Here is a 22,656-nt window from a genome sequence, read left to right on the forward strand (position 1 = left end):
TGAAGACTTTACGTGGTAAATTATATCTCGGTCAACGAGAACTTTCTATGGTTATAACATCCTCCCAATGTATGCAGTTATTTTTTTACACTTTCAGGGAAAACACTTCCCTCTATGAAGGTCCACAGATTATTGATGAAGTAAGAGAGAGGTAACAGAAAGAAAATGCAAAAAAAAAAGAATGAATAAATAAAGACAAGATCAAACAAATCAGCTTCGAAGCTGTGGAGTTTATTCAGTTTCTCTAAAGCTCCGAGTGGTCTTTTTAAGAGGTCTGTAAACTCAACAGTTTATGCAGAGGTTTGCTTACAAAGTAGACAGGTTTCAAGATTCAAAGGACTCTGCTGGTTACCACCAAATGGCGAAAAAACAGCTCAATTTTAGCTGTTTTGTTTTTCTTCTTGTTTTCTTTTATGAAGGCACGTCAGCTCCTGGAAGCTTTTGCCACCGGAGGGCCTTTGTAAGATTTCTATCCACGTACCTGCTAAGAAAGTCGGTGCACATTATTGCTGTGCCCCCTGTGAAAAGGCTGAGTCTGGAGAGTGAAATCAATTAACCTGTTACAAATATCAAGCCCAGAGCCTGATGCATGATGATGTATAACAATAGGATGAACATTGCTAATACACTCCGGTGCGTGTGCTGCTGGTTAAAGTTTAATGACATCACATATCAGGTAGCAAAACAGATACAAGACTATTGTTGTCCAAATTTGCTGTAGCCAGATGTTTTAAACCAAACCTAGGGGGGGTCCAGGGGTATGCTGCCCTGACACAGGTATATGCACTTCTTTTCAAGGCATTTGAGATAACAGAATACCTAAATAATCTGTACATCATTTGTCATTCTGAAACCAAACAACAACCAATGTTGAGGATGACTTATTTTCATTAAGGTAGGGTAGGAAGTCGGTGCAACCACCATTACTAATCTTGAAACCTATTCTTGTTATTATCCGGGAGTTGTGTTCACAGGATGAATGTTACATCCTATACTAATCTGAGCTGCTCTAATTTAAAATCAAGGATCCCCAATAATGCCGAGTAAATGCGGTCTTCAATACTCTGAATTTAATATCAGACCAGCAGAAGAACACTCAATTATATTAGATTTCTTTGGGGATTAGCACAGTAGGATAAATGTACATATATCATTATCAGAATAGCACAAAGCTGGAGTTATTTCAAAAGCCTAAAAGAGAAACAATGCAGGACTGGAGCCTCAGAAAACCCCCCCCCCCCCCCCCCCCCCNTCTGCCTCTGGTTTAAATATCATCCGTGAGTTTAGTTTCTCTTTAGTTTTGCTTCAAAGCATCTCAAATGGCAATTACCTAAAAAATAGGGATGTAATTCTAAGTTATTATGTATCCCAAGCTCTCTCCTTCCAACACAGACAAACCGAGGCACACTGATGCCATTATGACAGTTCAGCCAAAACCAAATTAATAATGGAGTAATGAGTTAGGGAACCAGCCAAGCAAGGAGTTGTGGAGTAGGAGCAAAAAATAAATTACAAAGTAGGTTGAGAGATCTGAAGAGTGTTGAAAGGAGGAGCATTTTGTGAAACAGGTATACGCAATGTCAAAGCTGAGAGCCTGCTGTGCAAACCGGTTGAATGAGTTCAGCAGGAATGACACAAGTTCCCTACATTTCCACACCACAAGCAGCAGTGTTGTTAAATCTCTGACAATCCTCTCCTCAGGACATCCACGTGGCTGAGGTGCATTCACAATATTTGCTGTTTTCAAATGTGGCCCGCCCGCAGCCTTTGACATGTGTTTTTCTACACATCTTTCCAGCATTACACAAACATACACCTGTTAAAACTGCTGCACCAGCTACCTACTTACCAAATGGTCTCGCTCAGGACTACATGTCTGACATGGTTTTAAGAAATGTACCCACTGGATCCCTCAGCTCCTCTGGTGGATGTTTTCAGGGTCTGGTCTATGACCCACAGGGAAGCTGCTTTTAGCCCCTATGGAACGACTTTTTGGAGGACCTGAGGGTGACAGTGTGTTGACGTCTTTAAAAAAAGATAAAGCACACCTTTTCAGCCTGGCTTTTAGCAAGTGTGCGTCTATTCTGACTTTCATTTTTATTGTTATTCATATGTTGCTATTATTTTTCACTATATTATGTTTTATTCATTTTTTAGTGTTTTTTTATTTAAACGTCCAGTAGGATTTAGAGGGGCATATTGGCAAATAAATGGAATATAATAGGTATGTTGTCTTTAGTGTATAATTACCCAAAAATAAGAAACACAGTGTTTTCGTTACCTTAGAATGAGCCGTTTATATCTACATAGGGAGCGGGTCCTTGTCCATAGAGATAGCCATGTTGCACCGCCATGTTTCTACAGTAGCCCAAAACGGACAAACCAAAAACTGGCTTTAGATAGGGCCATTCACATTTTCACATCAGCCACTGTAGTTAGTTGCCCCCCTGTGACAAGAGCATTGAAAAAATACAATTTTTAGATAAGATAAGATAAACACAATTTTTTGAATGTTAAATTGCTTTAATCAGTGTTGTTACTGGTTGAAATCACCAGGTCTATTTGTTTTGGAGAGGAAGAGACCTCTACAGATAATTCAGCCCCCCAGAATGTCTGGATCTGACGTTATCAGGTTAAAAAGATGAGCACATATAAGCAGGCGCTAGGCTTACATTCCATCTCCAACATGCCAAACAGTGTAGAAGAAACAGTGATTTGTTAAGTGAAACTGCTTTATTTAGTATTTTTACTGGTTTAAATTAACGGGTCTGTTTGTTTTGGAGAGGGGGAGACCTCTGCAGACAATTCAGCTCACTTCACAAACCTGAATTTGTGAATCAGAGATAAGTTGAGCACACATTAAGTTGCCAGAGAAAAAAGGTGAGCACATTCCAAGGTACTGGGCAAGCAGGCCATCTATGACAACCCAAACATACAGTTAGGTGAAACTGTCTCATGAAGTGTTTTTTTTACCAGTTTTAATCATCGGATTTTGAGGAGGAGGAGACCTCTGTGGATAATTTGGCTCCCGGATTAAAACCTTATGAACAATGAACGCAATGACGCCACTAAGTCTCCCTAAATCATACAAACTGAACCTTCAAACTCATGTTCTTTTTAACTGACGTTCAGTATTTGGTGTTGCGTTCTGATATATTACATGTGCTATGTAAATAAATGTGATTTGATTTCCACCCTCTGTGACTGTCAGCTGTAATAAAGACAAAAACACCTTTCTTAAAACATCCTATAGATATGACACATTGCAGTAAACCCATTCCTGGAGACTGATGATTCCTTCGTATTTTCTATGAACTGTCATGCTTTGTAAGTTTTGACTTGTGAGAATGCATCTATCTATGTATTCAGACCAAGCGGTTCTATGTGCATGTGTTTACATGACACTGGAAAGAGGCTTTCCAGGGTTTCATCCACTCCTCTTCATTATTGTATGCGCAGCAGTAGCTCTTCTAATTAAGGTGTCCCAAGTGTCATCAGCAGACTATTTGTTGTAATCAGTCTTTGAGTGGCCCAGAGAAGCATGTATCATGGCATTCATTAGTACACAATTTTGCATTTAAGACTTCTCTGTTGTCCTGTTGTCTGTGAATTACTTGAGACACTTTTCAGATTGCAGAACAGGATGACATAAAAGCATTAGCTTAAAATCATCACTCAGTGGTTTTGCAAGAACTAATAAAAGTATTTTCATGTTGCCTGTAATCCTCTGCAGGTGACACTGAAGAAGAGGACATCATCTGTACTCATGGCTTCAGTTTTTGCATCTCCTACGCCATCCATCCCCCAGCAGAACCTGAAGATCAACTTCTCTGAACAAACAAATCCCTGGCTGAACAACAGCACGTGGCCACCCATCAGATCTTCAGGTTTAGGGATGTCTTGCTTCACTATGACATTTGGCGCCATCTCCAACCTCACAGCTCTGGGCATCCTAGCTAAATCCCGTGTCCGATTCCGCCGCCAATCCAGAGCACCATTTCTGTTACTAACTATGGCTTTGCTTTTGGCTGACCTTGCAGGTCACGTGATTCCAGGCGCCTTTGCTTTGTATCTGCACGTCAATCAGAGGGATAAAATGCAGGGCGGGAAGCCTACTAATGCATTCTGTCAGATCTTTGGGGCAAGTATGGTGTTTTTTGGCTTATGCCCTTTGCTGTTGGGTTGTGCGATGGCAGTGGAGCGCTGTGTGGCCATCACACAGCCCTTTTTCCATGCTGCTAGGATCACATTGGGTCACGTGTGGCGAGTTGTGTTACTTCTGCCCTCTCTTGCACTTGTGCTGGCAGTTCTACCTTTATTTGCTGTTGGGACTTACACGACCCAGTATCCTGGGACATGGTGTTTCTTGCCTATCCATGATCCACAGTCTGCAGCTGACACCAGTCTGGTTCTGGCCTTCTCATGTGTGGGTCTCGCTGCACTTGCTCTTTCCCTACTCTGCAACATCATGAGTTGTCTGGCATTGCTGCAGGCCAGAATTAAGTCCAAAAATGTTAAAACTAAATCAGCAGCCTGCTGCAGCACTCGTCGAGCTTCAACTTCTTCCTCTTTGTTTTGCTCGTTGGATGTGGAGATGATGGTGCAACTGGCAGTGATCACTGTGGTTTCCTCTGTATGCTGGGGTCCCTTTCTTGTGAGTACTACTCCTTTAGATTGCAGAATTTGTTTCTAGAACTATTTTCACCGGGTATTTTCAATAATATTGCACATAGTTAACATGGATGGATTACTGAGCGGGCATACTGGACACGAACCCAGGAGCCCAGAGTATCAGGGGGCCCCTTGGCCTTCAGCTGCAAAATGCCACTAGAAGAGAGACATACCAAACTGAAAGAGTGCCAAATGACCACGAAGACACTTAAACAACTACAAACTCAAAATGACCACAAAGGGACACACAATGACCACTAAGAGAAACAAAATAACTACAAATAGACTTGAAAAGACCACGAAGAGACACAAAACGACTGCAAAGAGATGCAAAACAGCTGCAAAGAGACTCACAACAACTACAAAAAGGGGCAAAACAACCACAAAGTGACAACAAAGAAGCATAAACAGCCACAAAGTCACATAAAATGACTACAAAGAGACACAAAATGACCGCAAAGACACACAAAATGACAACTACGAGACATAAAATGACCACTGAGAGATGCAAAACAATTACAAAGATCCTCAAAATGACCACAAAGAGACACAAAATGACCACAAAGAGACAAAACAACTACAAAGAGACACAAAATGACCACAAAAAGACACAAAACACAGAACAACTACAAAGAGAATTAAAATGACTACGAAGAGACACAAAATGACTACAGTAAATTAAAATGACCACAAAGAGACAAAAAACTACAAGGAAAAGACACAAAACAACTACAAAGAGACTCTAAATGACCACAAATAGACAAAAATGACCACAAGGAGAATTAAAGTGACCACAAAGAGACACGAATTGACCACTAAGAGACACAAAACAACTACAAAGAGACTTAAAATGACTACAGACAATTAAAATGACCACAAAGAGACACAAAATGACTACAAAGAGACACAAAACAACTACAAAGAGACTCAAAATGACCGCAAATAGACACAAAATGACTACAAAGAGACACAGAACAACTACAAAGAGAATTACAATGACTACAAAGAGACACAAAATGACTACAAAGAGAATTAAAATGACCACAGAGAGACACAAAATGACCACTAAGAGACGCTAAACTACAAAGACACTCAAAATGACCACAAAGAGACACAAAATGACTATAAAGAGACACAAAATGACTGTAAAGAGACACAATGACTGTAAAGAGACACAAAATGACTACAAAGATTGCAACATGACCACAAAGAGACACAAAATGACTATAAAGAGACACAAAATGACTACAAAGATTCCAACATGACCACAAAGAGACACAAAATGACTATAGAGAGACACAAACCGACTACAAAGAGATGTGAAAAACAGGCTAATCAACAATAAAGTCTGTGTGTCTTGCTGTAGGAGAGGCCCTCTGCATGTCTGTGCCCAGGGGCCCATTGTTTCATAATCCACCCATGATGGTGAAGTCATAGCTACACCTCATGAGTAGCTTAATTCTGTGTGTCTCCTATATTACAGATCCACATTTTTGTGATGCAGTTCAAACAACGAACCTCCATCCATGAGAAAGATGGGTTCATTCTTCTGAGCTTGCGTATAGCCTCCTGGAATCAGATCTTGGATCCCTGGGTTTACATCTTACTGAGGAAGGCTGTGCTTTTCCGAGTTTGCTGTGCTTCCTACACACAGAGACCCTCAGAGGCAGAGAACAGGTCCAGTACAGACAGGCAGGACTCCAGTGTGCAGTGACAATGTTGCTCTTGGACTCTTTTCCTTTTATGGACTGAAATAAATTATTTTTGTAATGTGTGTTGTGAAAAAATTTAAACTTTGCTCTGCTTTCATCAGGACTTAGCGAGGTCCGTACTCAGCAAGCCAAGCGTGTACAATGCAGCAGTGTGAATAAGGGGATGGAAACAGACTTTCACAACATTTCCCAACATTTAGTTAGTAGTCTGTGCCGGCGCTGCTATGGATAGCATCCACCTGCAAAACTGTTTGCTGGGCAATTAGGCGGGGTTAATATTACCCAATCACAATCGAGAAACCCCTGACAGGCGCCGAGCTCAACCAATGGCTGCGCTGCTTGAGAACGCTCACACCCGGGATGGGCGGGGCTTCTTTAGCAATGACTCTATTCAATATGGAGTACAGAAAATAGCCTGATTCACTTTCTCGCTGCATTTCACTGCCCTCATTCACTTTTGGGCCACTTTTGCATTCCGGGCACAAATGATGAACTCTCCCCCGTAGATGTCAGCCGACAGGACTCGCTCACGTACGTTTTACATATTTCCAAATACCGTCTGAATGTAAACTGTTTACTAGCTTACTTAACGGTCACAACAACCGCGCTGACGAGCAGTTAACGGCAAAACTGTTGTAACTCTGTAAAACTACTGGTTTCCTTAAAACACTGTGTCATTTCGACGCCCTCACTATCCGGAGAAAGACATAAATACTCGATAGTTTCCTCGACAGCACTTAGCAAGTTGTGCCGACCGACCGGCGGGGTTATCGGGTGAAAGGTGACATCGCGTCAGTCCATTGACTCCTAGGTAAGTTATGTGCAAATAACGTTAATGGACGCAGTTTCCGTCAAAGCTGACGACGATTTAATGATTTCTGTTTATATGTAACGTTACTGCTTAAATGTGAGCTGTGATGTGTCATAACTTTATCCAAGCTCAGGGCTTTTATATTATAGTTTCAGCTATTAAACAAAGTCTGTATATGTGTACCAGTGTTCAACCTCCTGAGTGAAACCCATGTAATCTTCAACTCATGTCCGTTCAATCCTAAAAGCCTACCTCTCTCCATGTCCTCCATGACAAGAATGCACAATGCAGCGAGTGTCTCAGCCTCTCTGGGGTCCGTGGGACTGTTGCGTCTCTTCGGGGTGTCCTGGTCCTGGACTCTGGCAGCAGGCCTAGGGGTTTATTTGGGCACAAGGAGCTGGAAATACTTCTACATAGCAGCACGAACAGCCAAGAGAGACCTCAAGTAAGTTAAATGTGTCCAAATGTACAGATGGGGGATAAATGTAAATGAAAAAGCAACATGAAGTGTCCTAGAGTGGAGTCAGGCCACCACAAGCCTCCAGAACAGCTTTTGTGCTCCTTGCCAAGTCTGTGGAACTGGCTTGGAGAGACGGACATCATTCCTCCACAAGATATTTCCTCATAGCCTCTGTTTTATCATCTCATGAGATCAAGATCTCTTTTTGCAGGGGAGACCTGCATACAGCAAATAGAAGAAAAACATTCATAGCTAGACATAACACTTGGAGACATAGCCTCAGAGACACAGACATCACTAGATAGATATAAAGATTAAAGTTTATATCAAATCATTTGGTCTTACAGAGATGGTGGTGGAGAACATTGTCTTATGCCCACTATACGTTAGAAGACTTAGGAAATACTTAAACCTTCAGACCCACCGCCGACCCATTTTGTCTCTTTGATGTTTAGTGGGCCCTACCCAAATTTTGACCATTTCAGGTCATCTGTCTGAAGTAATGTCAGGTCGTCTGCACTATAATAGCAAGTCAACAGGATGTGCCACATATAGGTGGTATATATCATCTGAAAGCTGAGAACCTGAAGTTTAATTTGAGATGCAGCTCAACACTGTGTGTCAAGTTTTTCTAGTCATCAGTATGTAATATAAGTGTGTTTAGAGTGTACAGGGGCTCAGAACATTATGCTGAAAGTATTATTACCATTCCCATGCTCAATTGTTTCTCATAAATCTCATTTTGGGTTGATACCATTTGTTGCTAAGATGTAGTGTTAAATTTAAGCATTTTTGACAACTCTAAAGTTGATGAAAATAGCCAAACATCACCCTAGAATAACACATTAAGACACTAAGACATTGAGAAACATCATAGAAAATCCATGCTGTGACTCAGTATCAAATATATTTGACATTTGAAGATTTCCGTAAGAAATTTTTGGCGACTGGATGGCGAGCACTTAATTCTTGAAACTGCTGAGAAACCCCTGTAATGTCAGTTTACCTATGAAAACCATACATCATACACCATATAGCCCGGACAATGATGTCGACCGAGATTGCCGGTAGTGCCGTGGATTTCTTAGGGTTAAAAGAGTAAAGACTGACACCCTCTCACATCTAAAGACAATGTAAGTTTTTAGTCACACTGTAAGATTTGGCAAAGACTGGCGGCCACTGTTTGCAAGACTACAACTAGACTCCTTTGAGACTATTTGCCATCCTGCTCCTGGTGGAAAACATTAAGCCACACTCCCTTTAAGGAATGTGACATTATCAATTCCTTACGAGTCTGCTAAACACATAACTCTAAAAACGGTATGATATGTTGAAAGTATTCTTGACAATTCAGCATATATATAATCTATAAAGATAAACTGGTAAAGTGAAAAATATTGTAAAGTGAGAGCGACCAGAGTGATGACCTCAGACCTCAGGGTGCTGGATAGAGCACACCTATTGGCAATGTTCATATCATAGAACTTCAATATCAACATGAGCCAAAAACCTACAATAATATTTAACATGTTTGATTGTGTCGAAACATCGAGATGCGAAAAAGACTGACTTAAGACAGCTCGGACGGAGTTTTATGAACACCTTACACCAAAAGATTGACATTACGGGAGCATACACCAACTGAGGTAGAACTCTCATGATTGTAATCCAATGTTCAAAAATTTCCTGCAACAGTGAAATTGCAAAGTGAAAGTGAAAAGCATTTAGTGTAAGGCTGGCATTACATTAAATCTTAAGTAAGTGTGAAACTGGGTTGAGATCAGCTGACTCTAAAAGCCTTAGCATTTTATTATGTCATTTTTATATTCACCAAGCCATTCAGTGAGCTCTGGTGGACAGAAGCATCTTTTACAAAGCTTTTTCTTTAAATTTGCCCCCTGTAGTCCTGCTCATGCACTTCGGTTTACATCCTTCCTTACCTGTTTTCTCTTTGTCTCTCTCCTCTGACCCTCGACAGTGGCCTGTACGTGCTGTTGAGAGTGAAGCTGGATTTATGGCGCTACGTGCGCAATGGCAGTAACATTCCTTCCATTTTCGCCCAGACGGTAAAACGGCACCCAAATAAACCAGCACTGATTTATGAGGCCACGGGGGAAACGTGGACCTTCACCCAGCTTGACGAGCTGTCGAATGCGGTGGCCCACTGGGCAAGAGGTCAGGGGTGGGTCTCAGGGGATGTGGTGGCCCTCTTCATGGAGAGTAGGCCGTTGCAGGTGGCGCTTTGGCTGGGCTTTGCCAAGGTTGGGGTGGAAGCTGCGCTCATCAACTTCAACCTTCGCCATGATTCCCTGCTGCACTGTATCGGGGTGTCTGGGTCACGGGCTGTTGTGTTCGGAGCTGAGCTTGCTGATGGTAAGAATGTTGAATAAGCACTGATGCTTTAAAATATTACCTCTCATTCAGTAAGTTATTTGAAACAGTGTTAATTTTGGCAGCCATTTTAGTTTTAGTCTATAGATGATAATGCTTTGTTGTTTTATTCACATTAGTCATTTTAATCCTTTATAGTTTTAGCCTAGTTTTAGTCAACGAAGTCATTAGGATTTTGTCAATTTTTAGTCATTACTTTTAGTTTTTCTTTTAATAAATCAATACAGTTAGGCTATAACAGGTGTTCAATTTGGAATCAAGATGACTGGTTGCATCCAGTGTTGAAATTTCTTTTACAGAATTTTTGACACATTTAAAGGATGATTTACAAGCACACACTTACTGACCATCATTTGAAAAGCTTAAAATCTCTATATTGAATTTGAGACAACTAAACAACCAGGATTTGTACCCATGTTCACTGCAGACTCTGACTTCTCAACATCACTGTTAAGAAGCAGAAAAATGACTTCATTTCAGCCTGAATTCTTTTTAAATCTGCCAAATGTTAGTCTGCAGGAGGTGTAAACTCATGTCTTCCCACAGAGTGAATCAAACCACACTTTTAAGCTCAGAGTTCAGACTGTTAACTCACAGCACGGCTACACTCACAGAGTCAAACAGATATCAAACCACAAACCCTCTCAAGACTTCATAATGGCTTCAGAAGTGAAATTATACGAAAAGGATCCTTCAGTGAAGTCTCATCATTGCTGCATAAATTTAATTTCACTCACAATATTTAAAAAATAATCTATAGTACAGTCTTCTCCAAACTAGAGGGTTAAACTAATCTGATTTGTTCCTCTCTTCTCTTCCCATCTCCCTCTTGTTGCTCTCATGAATTTCAGCCATGTTGGAGGTCAGCTCATCCATCAACCAGTCCATGATACGGTTTTGCACAGGAGACCTCAGTGCAGAATATCTGGCCCGACTGAATGCCCAGTTCCTGGACCCAATTTTAGCCTCTTCACCTCGACATGCCCCTTTACCTTGTGTTCCCCCCAAAGGCATGAACGGTGAGTATCTTATTTACCACTGAACTCAACTGTAGCTCTGACTAAGACTTAACCTTTATGTTTCTTTTAAATACTATCTTGAAACTATTTCTTGTACTGTGTTTGGCTGATAACCCTTGTTATTTTTGTTTATTTGCTCTATTCTGAATACCCAAAGTGTGTGTCCCACAGTAAGTTTTCTCACTCTGCTGTCAAGTATCTGAGCCTAAACTGTTTCCCAGTAGTACTTCCTGTCTGGAGTAGGTATGAATGACTTGTGAGATGTGTACTGTCTGAACAAACTAGATCCCCTAACACTTGTAAATCTGTCTTAGATGAATGAATATAGAAGTCAGCATTAAAGGTGTGAGCCCAAGATACCCTTGCATAAGGGACGTCATGAGAACCAATAGTTCAGTACCAAGTCGATGCAAAAATTCTGAAAACGTGATGGAACTCGTCTTTCTCCAGTACAGTTGGTATTAGGCATGCAAATTTGCCGGACCTGACGGGGCAGCTTTTACGCCTATGAGTGTTGTAGTCTGTTATTAACTGTCAAAGGGAGGAGGAGAACACCTACCAGACCGGAATAGTAACACACGTGAAAGACGGCGGCAAGTGCAGTTGCAGTGACAGCTCCGCCTTGACTCATTGAAAAGAGAAGCTTTTTTTCCTAAGGGCAGCGTATTTGGATTATTCCCTGTAATGAGAGCACTGAGTATTTACAGTGTGTTACAAACACCAGCAGTGTGAGAAGGTGCAGAACGTCTGTTCTGTCCACGTTTCAACTTTGGGTAAAATGCTGCCATCATCACCGTCACTTTTTACCCAGCTGTCCAATCATAGTGGAGGAGGGGCGGGACAAAAAGCCTATCACAGACACCAACTGTCACAGCTTACATGTGCACATGCAGAACAATGGGGGAGAAGTATGTTAAAATACTGTAGCTTATACATGTTTCCTTGCAAGAACACACTTAGACTAGTACTTTGCATTCGAGGTGGATCATCAGGGATTATTAATACAATTTTTATAAAAGTTAATTTAAATATTTTTAATAAAAAAGTGTTTAAGTACATGGGATTTATTGTTGTGTTTTTTTACCATGGCATTAAATTGGGTATGTAGAATCATGGAATTTTACTGGTATTGGTATCTACTGGCATGTCTACCCTACATTACAAACTAGAGGTACGTATTGCCCAAGAAAACATGAGGCGCATTCAAAAAATACCTATATTTTATGCTCTGTCACTGTCTGGACTCAGTGAAAGCAAACCAGCAGTGGCTAAAATGCTGGGAAGACCCCTGTATTGATCTAAAACTTGCTGTGTGCAATTGTAACACTCTATTGTATTCTCTTCTGCAGACCGTCTATTTTATATTTACACCTCCGGCACAACAGGACTGCCCAAGGCTGCCATTGTGGTACACAGTCGGTATGTTACTCACAAAAAAAGCATCACTCTTCAGACGGTTGCTGCACAGCTAATGATAGATGTCTGAGGATCTCTCCTGTGTTCCCACTACAGTTACTACAGAATTGCTGCTTTTGGGTATTTTGCCTTTCGCATGTGCCCTGCTGACATCATCTATGACTGTCTGCCCCTCTATCATTCAGCAGGTATGTGAAGGCAGGCTCCAGCTCTTCATGAATACAGTTATCCCCTTTAGGTTTGCATAACCGAAGTGTTAGCTTTTTCTCCTTGTCAGGTAATATCATGGGAGTCGGTCAGTGTCTGATCCACGGCCTCACTGTGGTAGTGAAGAAGAAATTCTCTGCCAGCCGCTTCTGGGAAGACTGCATTAAGTACAATTGCACTGTAAGAGCTTATGCTTGGAAAATATTGAGAAGTGCTCTATTTTAATTAAATCAATAACCATGAAACATTAATTTTGAATAAGCCTCAACCGCGCTCTCCCGCTGTAGGTGGTGCAGTATATCGGGGAAATCTGCCGCTACCTCCTGTCTCAGCCAGTACGGCCATCAGAAAAAGGCCACAAAGTTCGTCTGGCGGTGGGAAACGGGTTGCGCCCCAGCGTGTGGGAGGCCTTCACAGAGCGTTTTGGCGTGGCACAGATTGGCGAGTTCTATGGAGCAACTGAGTGCAACTGCAGCATTGCCAACATGGATGGCAAGGTCAGAAATCACTGTGTTACTTGTGTGTCTTAACTGATAAAATGTGAATTGGATCAGAGTTAAGCTAACGCTGTCCTGCCAGGTTGGAGCCTGCGGATTCAACAGTCGCATTCTTCCCAACGTATACCCCATCCGTCTGGTGAGGGTGGACGAGGACAGCTTGGAGCTAGTTCGTGACAGTCGGGGGCTCTGTGTGCCATGCCGCCCTGGTAACTTATACTAATACTGCAATAATGATTTTTTTTTAGATGCAGTATGTGATTGTTAGCTGTGTTGATCGTCTGAAAGCACCCCCATTTAGGCTCTTCCATGTCTTGCAGGGGAGCCAGGGCTTCTGGTGGGTCGCATCAACCAGCAGGACCCATTGCGGCGTTTTGATGGCTACGCTAACCAGGATGCTACCAGGAAGAAGATAGCTCACAATGTCTTCAAGAAAAATGATTCTGCCTATTTATCAGGTTGCGAAATCCTTTTTATTTCATAAAATACTTATTTATATTCCTGATATAGTGCATCACAACACTTAACACAGCTATGATTGTTTTCCCATACTTTGACTCAAGGTTTGCAATTATTTTTCACCCATATGTCCAACCTAGGTGATGTGCTGGTGATGGATGAGATGGGCTACATGTACTTCCGTGACCGCGGTGGAGACACGTTCCGCTGGCGAGGGGAAAATGTCTCCACCACTGAGGTGGAGGGCGTACTCAGCAGTCTTCTGGGTCAGACTGATGTGGCTGTGTATGGCGTGGCAGTGCCAGGTGATGGCTAACTTGGTGTGCTTACTGCTTTCAGCATCACATCATGCTCATAATTATTCCTTCTCTTTAATGCACATTGCTTTTGACTGTTGGTGAAGATTCTCAGTCATCCAGATCATGGTAATACTGAGTGCTGTATTGTAGGCAGCTGGACTTGCTTGAGTTTCTTGAAGATGTTTCACCTGTCATCCAAAAGGCTTCAGTTCTAACAGACTGGTGCAGAGTCACAGGCTTTAAACTCTGTGTGGGTGTGAACGCTTACAGAGTCGTTGAGGTCAGAAACTCAGAGCTCACAAACATACATCTGAAACTCAGAGCTCACATATGACCTCAATGACACCCACACAGAGTTTAAAGCGTGTGACTCTGCACCAGTCCGTTAGAACTGAAGAAGCCTCCTGGATGAGAGGTGAAACATTGTCAAGAAACTCAAGCAAGTCCAGTTGCCTATGATAAAGCACATAAAACTGCTTTTGATTGTGCTCACTACTTGACAAGTCTTTGTGCCTCTCTGTGTGTCATACCAGGTGTGGAAGGTAAGGCGGGCATGGCTGCCATTGCAGACGCTACAGGGAGTTTTGACTGCAACAGCTTCATGCAGAAAGTTCAGCAAGCTCTTCCTTCGTATGCGCGCCCCGTGTTCCTGCGAATCTCCCCAAATGTGGATACCACAGGTACACTGCTCTAACATCCCTGTGTTCATAAAAATGTAAGCCATCACTGATGATTTCATATCAACAAATCATAATCAATGTTGTATCTCCACATTCCTGCATAGGTACATTTAAAATCCAGAAAACCAGGCTGCAGAGGGAGGGATATGACCCACGTCTCACCACCGACCAGATTTACTTTTTGAACGCTAGAGCCTCGTGTTATGTGCCTGTAGACGAGGAGCTGTACAATGCTATAGCTGAGGGAAGAATGTCTCTATGAGATGGAGGAGGCCGTAGCAGGGCAGGCATGGTGCCTCAGTTTAAGAGATGCTGTAGAGAGACAGTGGCGTATGCATATGCTGTGTCAGGTCAGTAAGTCTTGGTGCACCACCTGTCTGGATTTTAACCTTTCAGGTTGAGGGGACTACTTACATAGTAAGTATTGTTACAGATGACGTTTTAACACTGTATGAGTAACACACCAAGACATAATGTGAGGGCATGTATTCCCTTTAATAACTTGTTTTTAATTATTAAATGAACACCTCAAAAAGCCTTTGAGCATCACCGCACATAGAGTGGGTATCTCTCACACCCCATTTGAAGCAGGATACATGTTACAACAATGTTAGGACAGCAAAGGGTAGCAACAGGCCAAGCTCTTACAGGGTATATACCCATTTATGAAATGTGCTGCGAGAATAATTCTGTGTAGGTTTAAGCAATACTTGAGTGAAGCAGTGAAGTTACTGATGTGTGTTTGAATGAAGCTGAAAGATGAGACTTGAACATGCAATACATGTGGCTACTAGATCAAACACTAACCATAGAGTCTTTGTTTTAATGCAATGGAAAACTAATCTCACTTGTCATATTCCAACCTCTGAACAACACTGGCACGGGTTTGCAAATACACAAAAGCTGTTACTCTATGTGCCTTATATGAAACATCAGATCTGTGTTTCATTTTTTTAAATGCTTTTCTTGGAAAGGAGCTCAACAGATTGTGGAAATCACAGAAGTGATTTTGTGTCGTGCAAAGCTAAGTCACTCATAGTGACTGTCATTTTATGTACAAATTTTATCAGTGTCGTAATATATGGGTGTTCAAGCTATTTACAACTTCAGATCCACTCCGAGACTACATTTTTGTTGAAGCTAACTCAAATTAAATATTTTAAAACATCTCTGTTTCATGTCATTCATTTAAAAAATGGCAGTGCCGTTCTGTAATATCCCAGTTACAACCCTTCTTTCTTTACACAAATAATGGCGATATGTCTCCAATGCAAATCAGTCCACTCACTAGTCCATTGCCAAGAGTATCCTCGTTGGTAGGATTTTCAGTGGATGCTCTTTGCAGGCAGTACAAAAGTAGGGAAACGCTCTGGGTGTGATGACCTCTGTGAAGGTGTACAGAGGTGATCTCTCCCTAGGGTCGTAAAAGGTCACCTTGCCTCTGTCCATGTCTAAAACTATTCTTATCACTTCAGGCTTCCTAGTCATGTTCAGCGGCTCCCATGGTGCAGTGCAGGCCTTGTGCTCTCCGTTACGAAACCTTATAGTCCAGAATCCCTCAGCTGGTGTCAGCACGTGCTTGCCCTTCCTGTTGATGGACTCGCTGGCTACACCCACCACCCAGTAGGTGTTCTCCCCGACCTCCACATCCCAGCTGTGTCGTCCAGTGGTATAACCCTCAGCAGCCAGCATCTCAGCACTGATGTCAAATCGTTCGGGGTTGTCCGGCAGCTTGAAAATCTGGGTAGAGTTTTGCACATGTGTGAGATCCTCTGAGATGACGAAGCAGCTGGCTGCAGTGTTTGGATCAATGATCACAGGATCTTGAGTGAAAAAACAAGATAGACGTTACTAAAGTGGCAAGGAAGGAAGTGGTCAATAAAGCCATGTTTCCACCAGACTTTCGGTATAGTACTTTTAGAACCCGTACGTAAGCTGTATGGATATGTACCTAAACTCTAGATCTGTTTCACAATTCCACTGTAGACAGTGCTCTTAAATGTAGTCAGGATTTTTGTCACTGCACCACCAATGTCTCACTGTATTTGCTATTTGCGGGTGATGCAAAGGAACCTCTGCACCTTATTGATAGTACGCAGAACGTGGTTGCACGCTGATGTTTTCAGAACCAAAAAGAGCATCCTTATGTGTTTGCAGTCTTTGTCACAATCGATGGGATATTTAAAAATTGCAGGTTTGTGCATTACGTCCTTGTCAAGCAAAAGAGACAGTTTTCTCTCAGTGTTTCTAGCTCCACCTTTTAGTATCAGATCAACGTGCCAGGTACCTCAACAGAGGGGTGACGAGTTAAAGGGACAGAAAGAAGGCATAAAACATGACTAGTTAGTGTTTGAGGAACTCACTATATTTGATGACTCTCTTCATCTTCTCCCACACTTTATATTTCAGGGAGCCCAGGTGCTTGGCCACATCAATCAAAGCATCAGAGATCATCTCTGGATCGAGGGTAGGTCGCCAGGTTCTGAAAAGACACTTAAGCAGTTAGTTGTTGAGACTTGTGTCTGTAGAGCTGTAATATCCTAAAAATACAATTATCCCAGATGTGGCAATAACACTTACCTCTTAATTGTTTCCTTGTAATTCTAAAAACAAAATCAAGGAGAACAGCTTAAGATGATTTCTGGCTATGATTTGTTATTTGAATTGTCTGAAGCAACAGTCTCATCTACCTTAAGAAATGGGATGTCTTGAGATTTCATCTCCTGCTCCACTAAGTTGATGGTGTTGGAGAGAGATGCTATTTCATCGTTCATCTCCTCAAACCTCTGAGTAACCATCAGATTCTTCTGGTCCTCGTCGGCCTTTAAAGCAGAAAGCCTGGCAGCCTCCTGCTCCTTCAGGAAACGGTGAAGGGCTTCAAATTCCTCCTTGATCTGTGTTTCGGTATGTTCAGCCTGGTGCTGGAAAGACACGTGATTGACGGGTAGTCATTACCTCCACACTGTGGCTCTGTAGTGCGTTCAAAGAAACATGATGTACTGATGGAACTGACTGTACCTTGACATGTTCTGCTATTTCCTCACAGACCGTTTTCGCCTTCTTGTACAGCTGCAACTTCTCTTTCAAAGGCAGCAGCGCGTTCTTCAGTTCCTCCTGAAAAGTCATTGACAGGGCATCAACACTTAAAAACAAGGTCAGCCTGGCAGACAGCCCAGCTGTCAGCACAATGCAGGGCTTTCAGCTGCCACATACTCGTTCCATGGCAGCATTCCGTGTAAGCTGCACAATACAGTAGCGTCACATTAAAGGGACAAATCTATGGAGAGGGATCTAATGCCCTGGTGACATGAGCAAAGCTGGGCTCGTGCAACTTGGAATCAAAACACAATATGGCAACCAATAAATTCACATCAGTGCTCAAGGTTTTCCCTTCTCGAGAGAAGGCCGATGAGGGCAGGAGTAGAATGAATGCGTCACAGAAACCTTGTGGGAATCGAGTTTCAGTCCTCTCGGGACCCGGATGGTGTCGGCAAACCAAAAATATAATTCTATTATTAGATTGTGAATGAACTCTGACAAACACCTTCACACACAACAGCTTATCAGGCTTAAAGGAGCACAAAGGTATTAAGAACAAAACGGTGGCAAAGAAAACAAAGAATGGATTTTCAAAATGTTGACAAGCTGTAAATTTAAAAAAAAAACCATCCAGGTACAAAGCACCACTTCTTTTTATTGAATGATGAATTACATTTAAGATTAAATTTGGGAATTTGCAAAAAAAAACAAACAGTCAAGCTAATTAACTATGATTGTAAAATTAAGTGAATCGCCTTCCCTTTTAAATTGTGAGGGCTCACTCATACAGTTGGGGGTATTGTTATATTGTTGACCTCAAACACTAATCTATAAAGACATCACATTCATCATCCAAACAATGTGACAGATATTTTAGTAGATGTTTCATCATCATTACTTCCAGCTGCCATCATCACAAGTGAAAGAAAGGAGTTCTTGATAATTTAAGATTTCCCAAACAGCTGCTGCTAAAGCTCAAATGAAATGTGTCACCCCTGTGAAGTACTGGAGTGACTAACCCTGTAAGTTTAACTCACCTTACAGTCATGAGCACCTTCTCTGATGGGATAGAGCCTGTGCCCAGTGTGTGCAGCTGCTTTCCCACATAAACCACAGATCGGCTCCAAGTCCTCCAAACAGAACAATGTGAGCTTTTCTCCATGCTCCCTACAAGCCTCTGGGTCATTCCAGCTTCTGTTCATCTTGAAGGATTCACAGGACCTCTCCAGCAGAGTGCTCACCACAATTTGATCCATAGAGGAACGGCGCCAGCACAGAGGACAGTGGTGCGAACCCTCGCTGCCTTGTGTCTCCCAGCTGTCTTTCAGACAGGCTTTACAGAATCTGTGTCTACAAGTGAGCACCACTGGCTGACTGAGAATATGTCCACAGATCGGACAGGAAAGGTCATCCTCAAGATGAGCACGCCGGGTGGTCATTCTTTTTCACTGGGCTTTGATGAGAAGGCAGTATTCGAGGCCCCTCCCACGTCACTGCAGGGATACCTCAACTTGACCTTAGGAATAAGTGTTGATACCTCAACCCCCTAAAGGCAGATCCCGTGTTATGCTGTGTTGTGTTGAGTATGCACATCGCGCTTTCTCAAATAAACACCACAGGAAAAAAAACTAAACTGGCTTAACATGTAAGCGACTGTAGCTGTGCAGATCAGAGCAAATGGTAGCCGGGCCAACACATGGATGACAAAAGGGAGAATGGTATGCCATGTTCACCTCTAGGTTATTTGAGAAGTGTGTTGAAACAACCTGTCACACTGAAATGAAAGAGTTTGTGGAGAAACAATGTCCAAAAAAAGACTGGATGAAGCTATAAATAGAAGTAACTGATTTGGAAGTTATGTGGGTAAAGAAATATCCTCCTGCTGACCGGTGGAATAATTTCACAGTCAAGTTTAGCTTAGGGCAACAGCTTTTTAAGAACCGACACATGGTTGTTTTTAAAATATCACAGAATCAAACCAGCTCTTTTAGTGTAAAACACAAGCAGTCAATGTGTTGCAGTTGTTAAGGACAAATAGAGGTTACTTCAGAGCACAGCGGGCACACAATGGCACTGTCGTCTGGAGTATTAATTTGTTAATTTCCAAAGAATTTAACAGTAAGCTGACCTTGTTTGTGCTGTAATCCAGTACTTTGTTGTGGGTCTTAGTTTACTAGAAACAGCGCAGTGCCAAAGAGCAAGAGCGTGGAGACAGAAAGCGAATACAGTCCTGCCATTAGAAAGCACTATGTGCCAGAGCTGCTGCAACTCTGCAGGATAGTCCTTAAACCTCACACATGCTATGTTAGGATTCACAGTCAGCTTTAAACCATGTGGCTGGGAGAGTTATTAAAGAGTTCACTGTGTCTGTAGCAACCATATGCACATGACTTGAGGCTTCATCCCAAATATTGACATTACCTTAGATAACAGTGTGCTCAGTTTTTTCAAGTCAGGTTTAAATATATTTGTATGTTTACAACCCCCTAAAAGCCTCCTGACATATCAGACAGGCATAACGCATGTCATCATCACAGAAATTAGTGAGAGGGAAAACTTTTTTTTCACCCACCCACCCTGAGCAACCTCTGACCAAATAAGCACCAGTCTTGTTGGGATGCCAAACACACACACACACACACACACACACACACTAAGGCCTTGCCAGATTAGTAGTGGCTCTGCATGTAGTCGCTAGACAGATTTCTTTTAATAGGCATTTATTTTACATTAAGGTCAGTTTTATGTGTTTTAAATATTTCATAACAACTAACATAATGTAATGTAAAGTGATGGTTTAAATATGTTGTGGTAGGTGGGTGTAAGTAGGTGAATTAATAGCTGTTTTAATCTTTAAATTGGTCATTTGCTGAACTACAGTTTAGTAAACTGATTTTATTTTTAACCTTTATTTCACCAGGAGGTCCCTTGAGATTAAAATCTTTCCGAGGTAGGCCTGGTCAGTGGTGATCCAAGACTCTGGGGAGGCCCTGTCCTAACTATAGCCCCTTTTCCACAACTTGAAAACCCACAAACATCCGCTGACATCTGGCTTTTTTTTTAATTGAGCAGGTTACAATAGGTATTAACTCCTGGGTCAAATTACTCAGCGGTGGTCACTAGTATTTATCGGCTCCAGCTCCAAACGGCTCTGTCTGGCAGCATGGAAATACAACACCTGGGCAGACATGCTAATTTTAGCCTCTTTGGCGGCGTGATACAATGAGGGGCCGCCACAAAATACAGTCTCTATCCAAGCAGCACTTGAACGTCAATCCATGCTGCTTTCCACTGTTTACTTAACTGTTTTCTGTCCCGCCTTTGACGTTGTGACACGCCAAAAAAAATTATAAATAAAACACACAAACCACAAACACACTTATCTGCTGCAGAGGCATGTACACAGCTCCAGGCAATGGGAAAGGAGTTTATCACCTATTTTTAGCAGCCTTAAAAATAACATACACATGCTGATTCTGGTGGAGAAAAAAAGGTATATTGGTATCCAGCTGTCATAAGGTAGCTAGAAGGGGCCCCTTTTGAGGGTTTTTTTGGGGAAGTGGCAGTGCACTCTGTTCCCTTAATGGGAGATTTAAGATGTTTTAGTTCTCATTGCAAAATATGCCAATATGAGTGGCCATCAGAGGCCCCTTTTCACATTTTTTTGGGGGGTGTCGCAAATATTTGCCTGGTTTGCCTCTCCTGATGGTGCACCCCTGGCCTGGACCATTACAAAGTTACAAACATTATAAAATAGAGGATGATAAAAATGGTCAAGGACAACAGATATATAATCACACTCTTTGGTCACACAGTTTTTGTGAACATTCCCAGGGAGACAAAATCATTAAGCTGTAGTGTTTTTGAAGGAAATCCTGGGTACCTGTTTCTAAATGGGAAAGATGAAATCAGCTGGGAAAAGACAGATTGCTTTGCTGCATGAGTTTCCATGTTCACATACATCTGTGTGTGCATGCAGGCATCTCATACAGAGGCAAACATAGAAATAATAATGAGGAGGCTGATTGACATTTTACTACAGTGCATAGCCAGTATTGAAAGATAATACATATTGTGTATGTCTGATATTCAAATTTCAACATTTTGCATCTTCATAACGTCAGAGAATAATCACAGTCGACTCAAAGATCAGTCTGCATGTTTAAGTAGATCACGTCTAGAAGTGAGCATCCACATATTATCAAATTCATGCTCAACACTTTTAAACAGAAAAGATATGATGCTTTTTTATTCAGCTTACCTTATGATCACTGAATGCCTCCCTTATGGGATACACTATGTGATTCATATGCAGGCCCGTTCTGTGGCACGTAGAGCAGACAGGCTCCAGATCCGCCACACACAGGAGAAACAGTTGCTCCCCATGTGCTTCGCATGATTTATCTGGAAGCGGGGGTCTCTCTTTAACGCAAAAAGGACACTCTTTAACACGATGCTGTGTCCAGAAGTGCTCCAAGCAACTGTTGCAAAAGCTACGACCACAATTGATGCAGCAGAGCACCACTGAAGCCAGGAAGACCTCCCCGCACAAGGCGCAGCAGGAATCGTCAATCTCCATCTGTGAAATTCAGTGCAGCACTGATGGGTCTCTCTCTTCCAGGCAGCAGAGCCTATGTTCCTTCTGAATGTACAGTATGTACCATGAGTGTTCAACTACATATAGTCCTGCAGCAGGAGAGAGAGCAGACCCAGCTCCTCTTGTTTCACCATAAATAAACATGCACATTAAAGGCAGGTTTTCAGCTCAGTTTCAAACCAACTAACCTGAAAGGGACATGAAAAATCTCCACCGTAGAAAGAGATGTGAGCTATTTAATAAGCTTTACTTGTTCATTGATATCAATAGTCTTGTAATATTGTGTTATTTCTATGTTAAAATTTGAGTTTACATTGTTTAAATGACTTTAAGTCTTTCAATGGCCACTTTCAGTTACTGTTAATACATTTTTGGGCAAGTAAAGGCACTAAGTCTAA

The 22,656-nt window shown here is 42.0% G+C and overlaps 3 protein-coding genes across 5 annotated transcripts; 2 read left to right on the forward strand and 1 right to left on the reverse strand.

Annotated features, from left to right (window-relative positions):
* The first annotated feature begins 3,766 nt into the window (after positions 1–3,766).
* ptger1c (prostaglandin E receptor 1c (subtype EP1)) lies at positions 3,767–6,385 on the forward strand. Its single transcript, XM_050070325.1, has 2 exons — positions 3,767–4,654; positions 6,155–6,385. Exons 1-2 carry the CDS (start codon positions 3,767–3,769, stop codon positions 6,383–6,385), a joined length of 1,119 nt encoding a protein of 372 aa, XP_049926282.1.
* Positions 6,386–6,756: 371 nt separating this feature from the next.
* On the forward strand, positions 6,757–15,789 carry slc27a1a (solute carrier family 27 member 1a). Of its 2 annotated transcripts, none has more exons than XM_050068842.1 (13): positions 6,757–7,194; positions 7,442–7,639; positions 9,633–10,027; positions 10,897–11,064; positions 12,414–12,483; positions 12,577–12,668; positions 12,758–12,867; positions 12,975–13,184; positions 13,267–13,393; positions 13,505–13,642; positions 13,784–13,948; positions 14,476–14,622; positions 14,727–15,789. In XM_050068842.1, the coding sequence occupies exons 2-13, from the start codon at positions 7,455–7,457 to the stop codon at positions 14,882–14,884; spliced, it is 1,965 nt and encodes a 654-aa protein (XP_049924799.1). In that variant the 5' UTR covers positions 6,757–7,194; positions 7,442–7,454; the 3' UTR covers positions 14,885–15,789. The 2 variants fall into 2 exon arrangements, with proteins under 2 accessions (XP_049924799.1, XP_049924801.1); XM_050068844.1 differs by having other exon boundaries at positions 7,472–7,639.
* Positions 15,790–15,902: 113 nt separating this feature from the next.
* Positions 15,903–22,604, reverse strand: trim35-13 (tripartite motif containing 35-13). 2 transcript variants are annotated; one of them, XM_050068851.1, is made up of 6 exons: positions 21,923–22,604; positions 17,641–17,736; positions 17,313–17,543; positions 17,203–17,225; positions 16,986–17,104; positions 15,903–16,445 (listed from the first exon to the last, which is right to left on the reverse strand). In XM_050068851.1, exons 1-6 carry the CDS (start codon positions 22,238–22,240, stop codon positions 15,910–15,912), a joined length of 1,323 nt encoding a protein of 440 aa, XP_049924808.1. In that variant the 5' UTR covers positions 22,241–22,604; the 3' UTR covers positions 15,903–15,909. The 2 variants fall into 2 exon arrangements, with proteins under 2 accessions (XP_049924808.1, XP_049924807.1); XM_050068850.1 differs by lacking the exon at positions 21,923–22,604 and adding an exon at positions 18,699–19,229.
* Between the last annotated feature and the right edge of the window lie 52 nt (positions 22,605–22,656).

The sequence above is a fragment of the Epinephelus moara genome, chromosome 18 (assembly GCF_006386435.1).
Source record: "Epinephelus moara isolate mb chromosome 18, YSFRI_EMoa_1.0, whole genome shotgun sequence".
Taxonomy (NCBI): Eukaryota; Metazoa; Chordata; class Actinopteri; order Perciformes; family Serranidae; genus Epinephelus; species Epinephelus moara.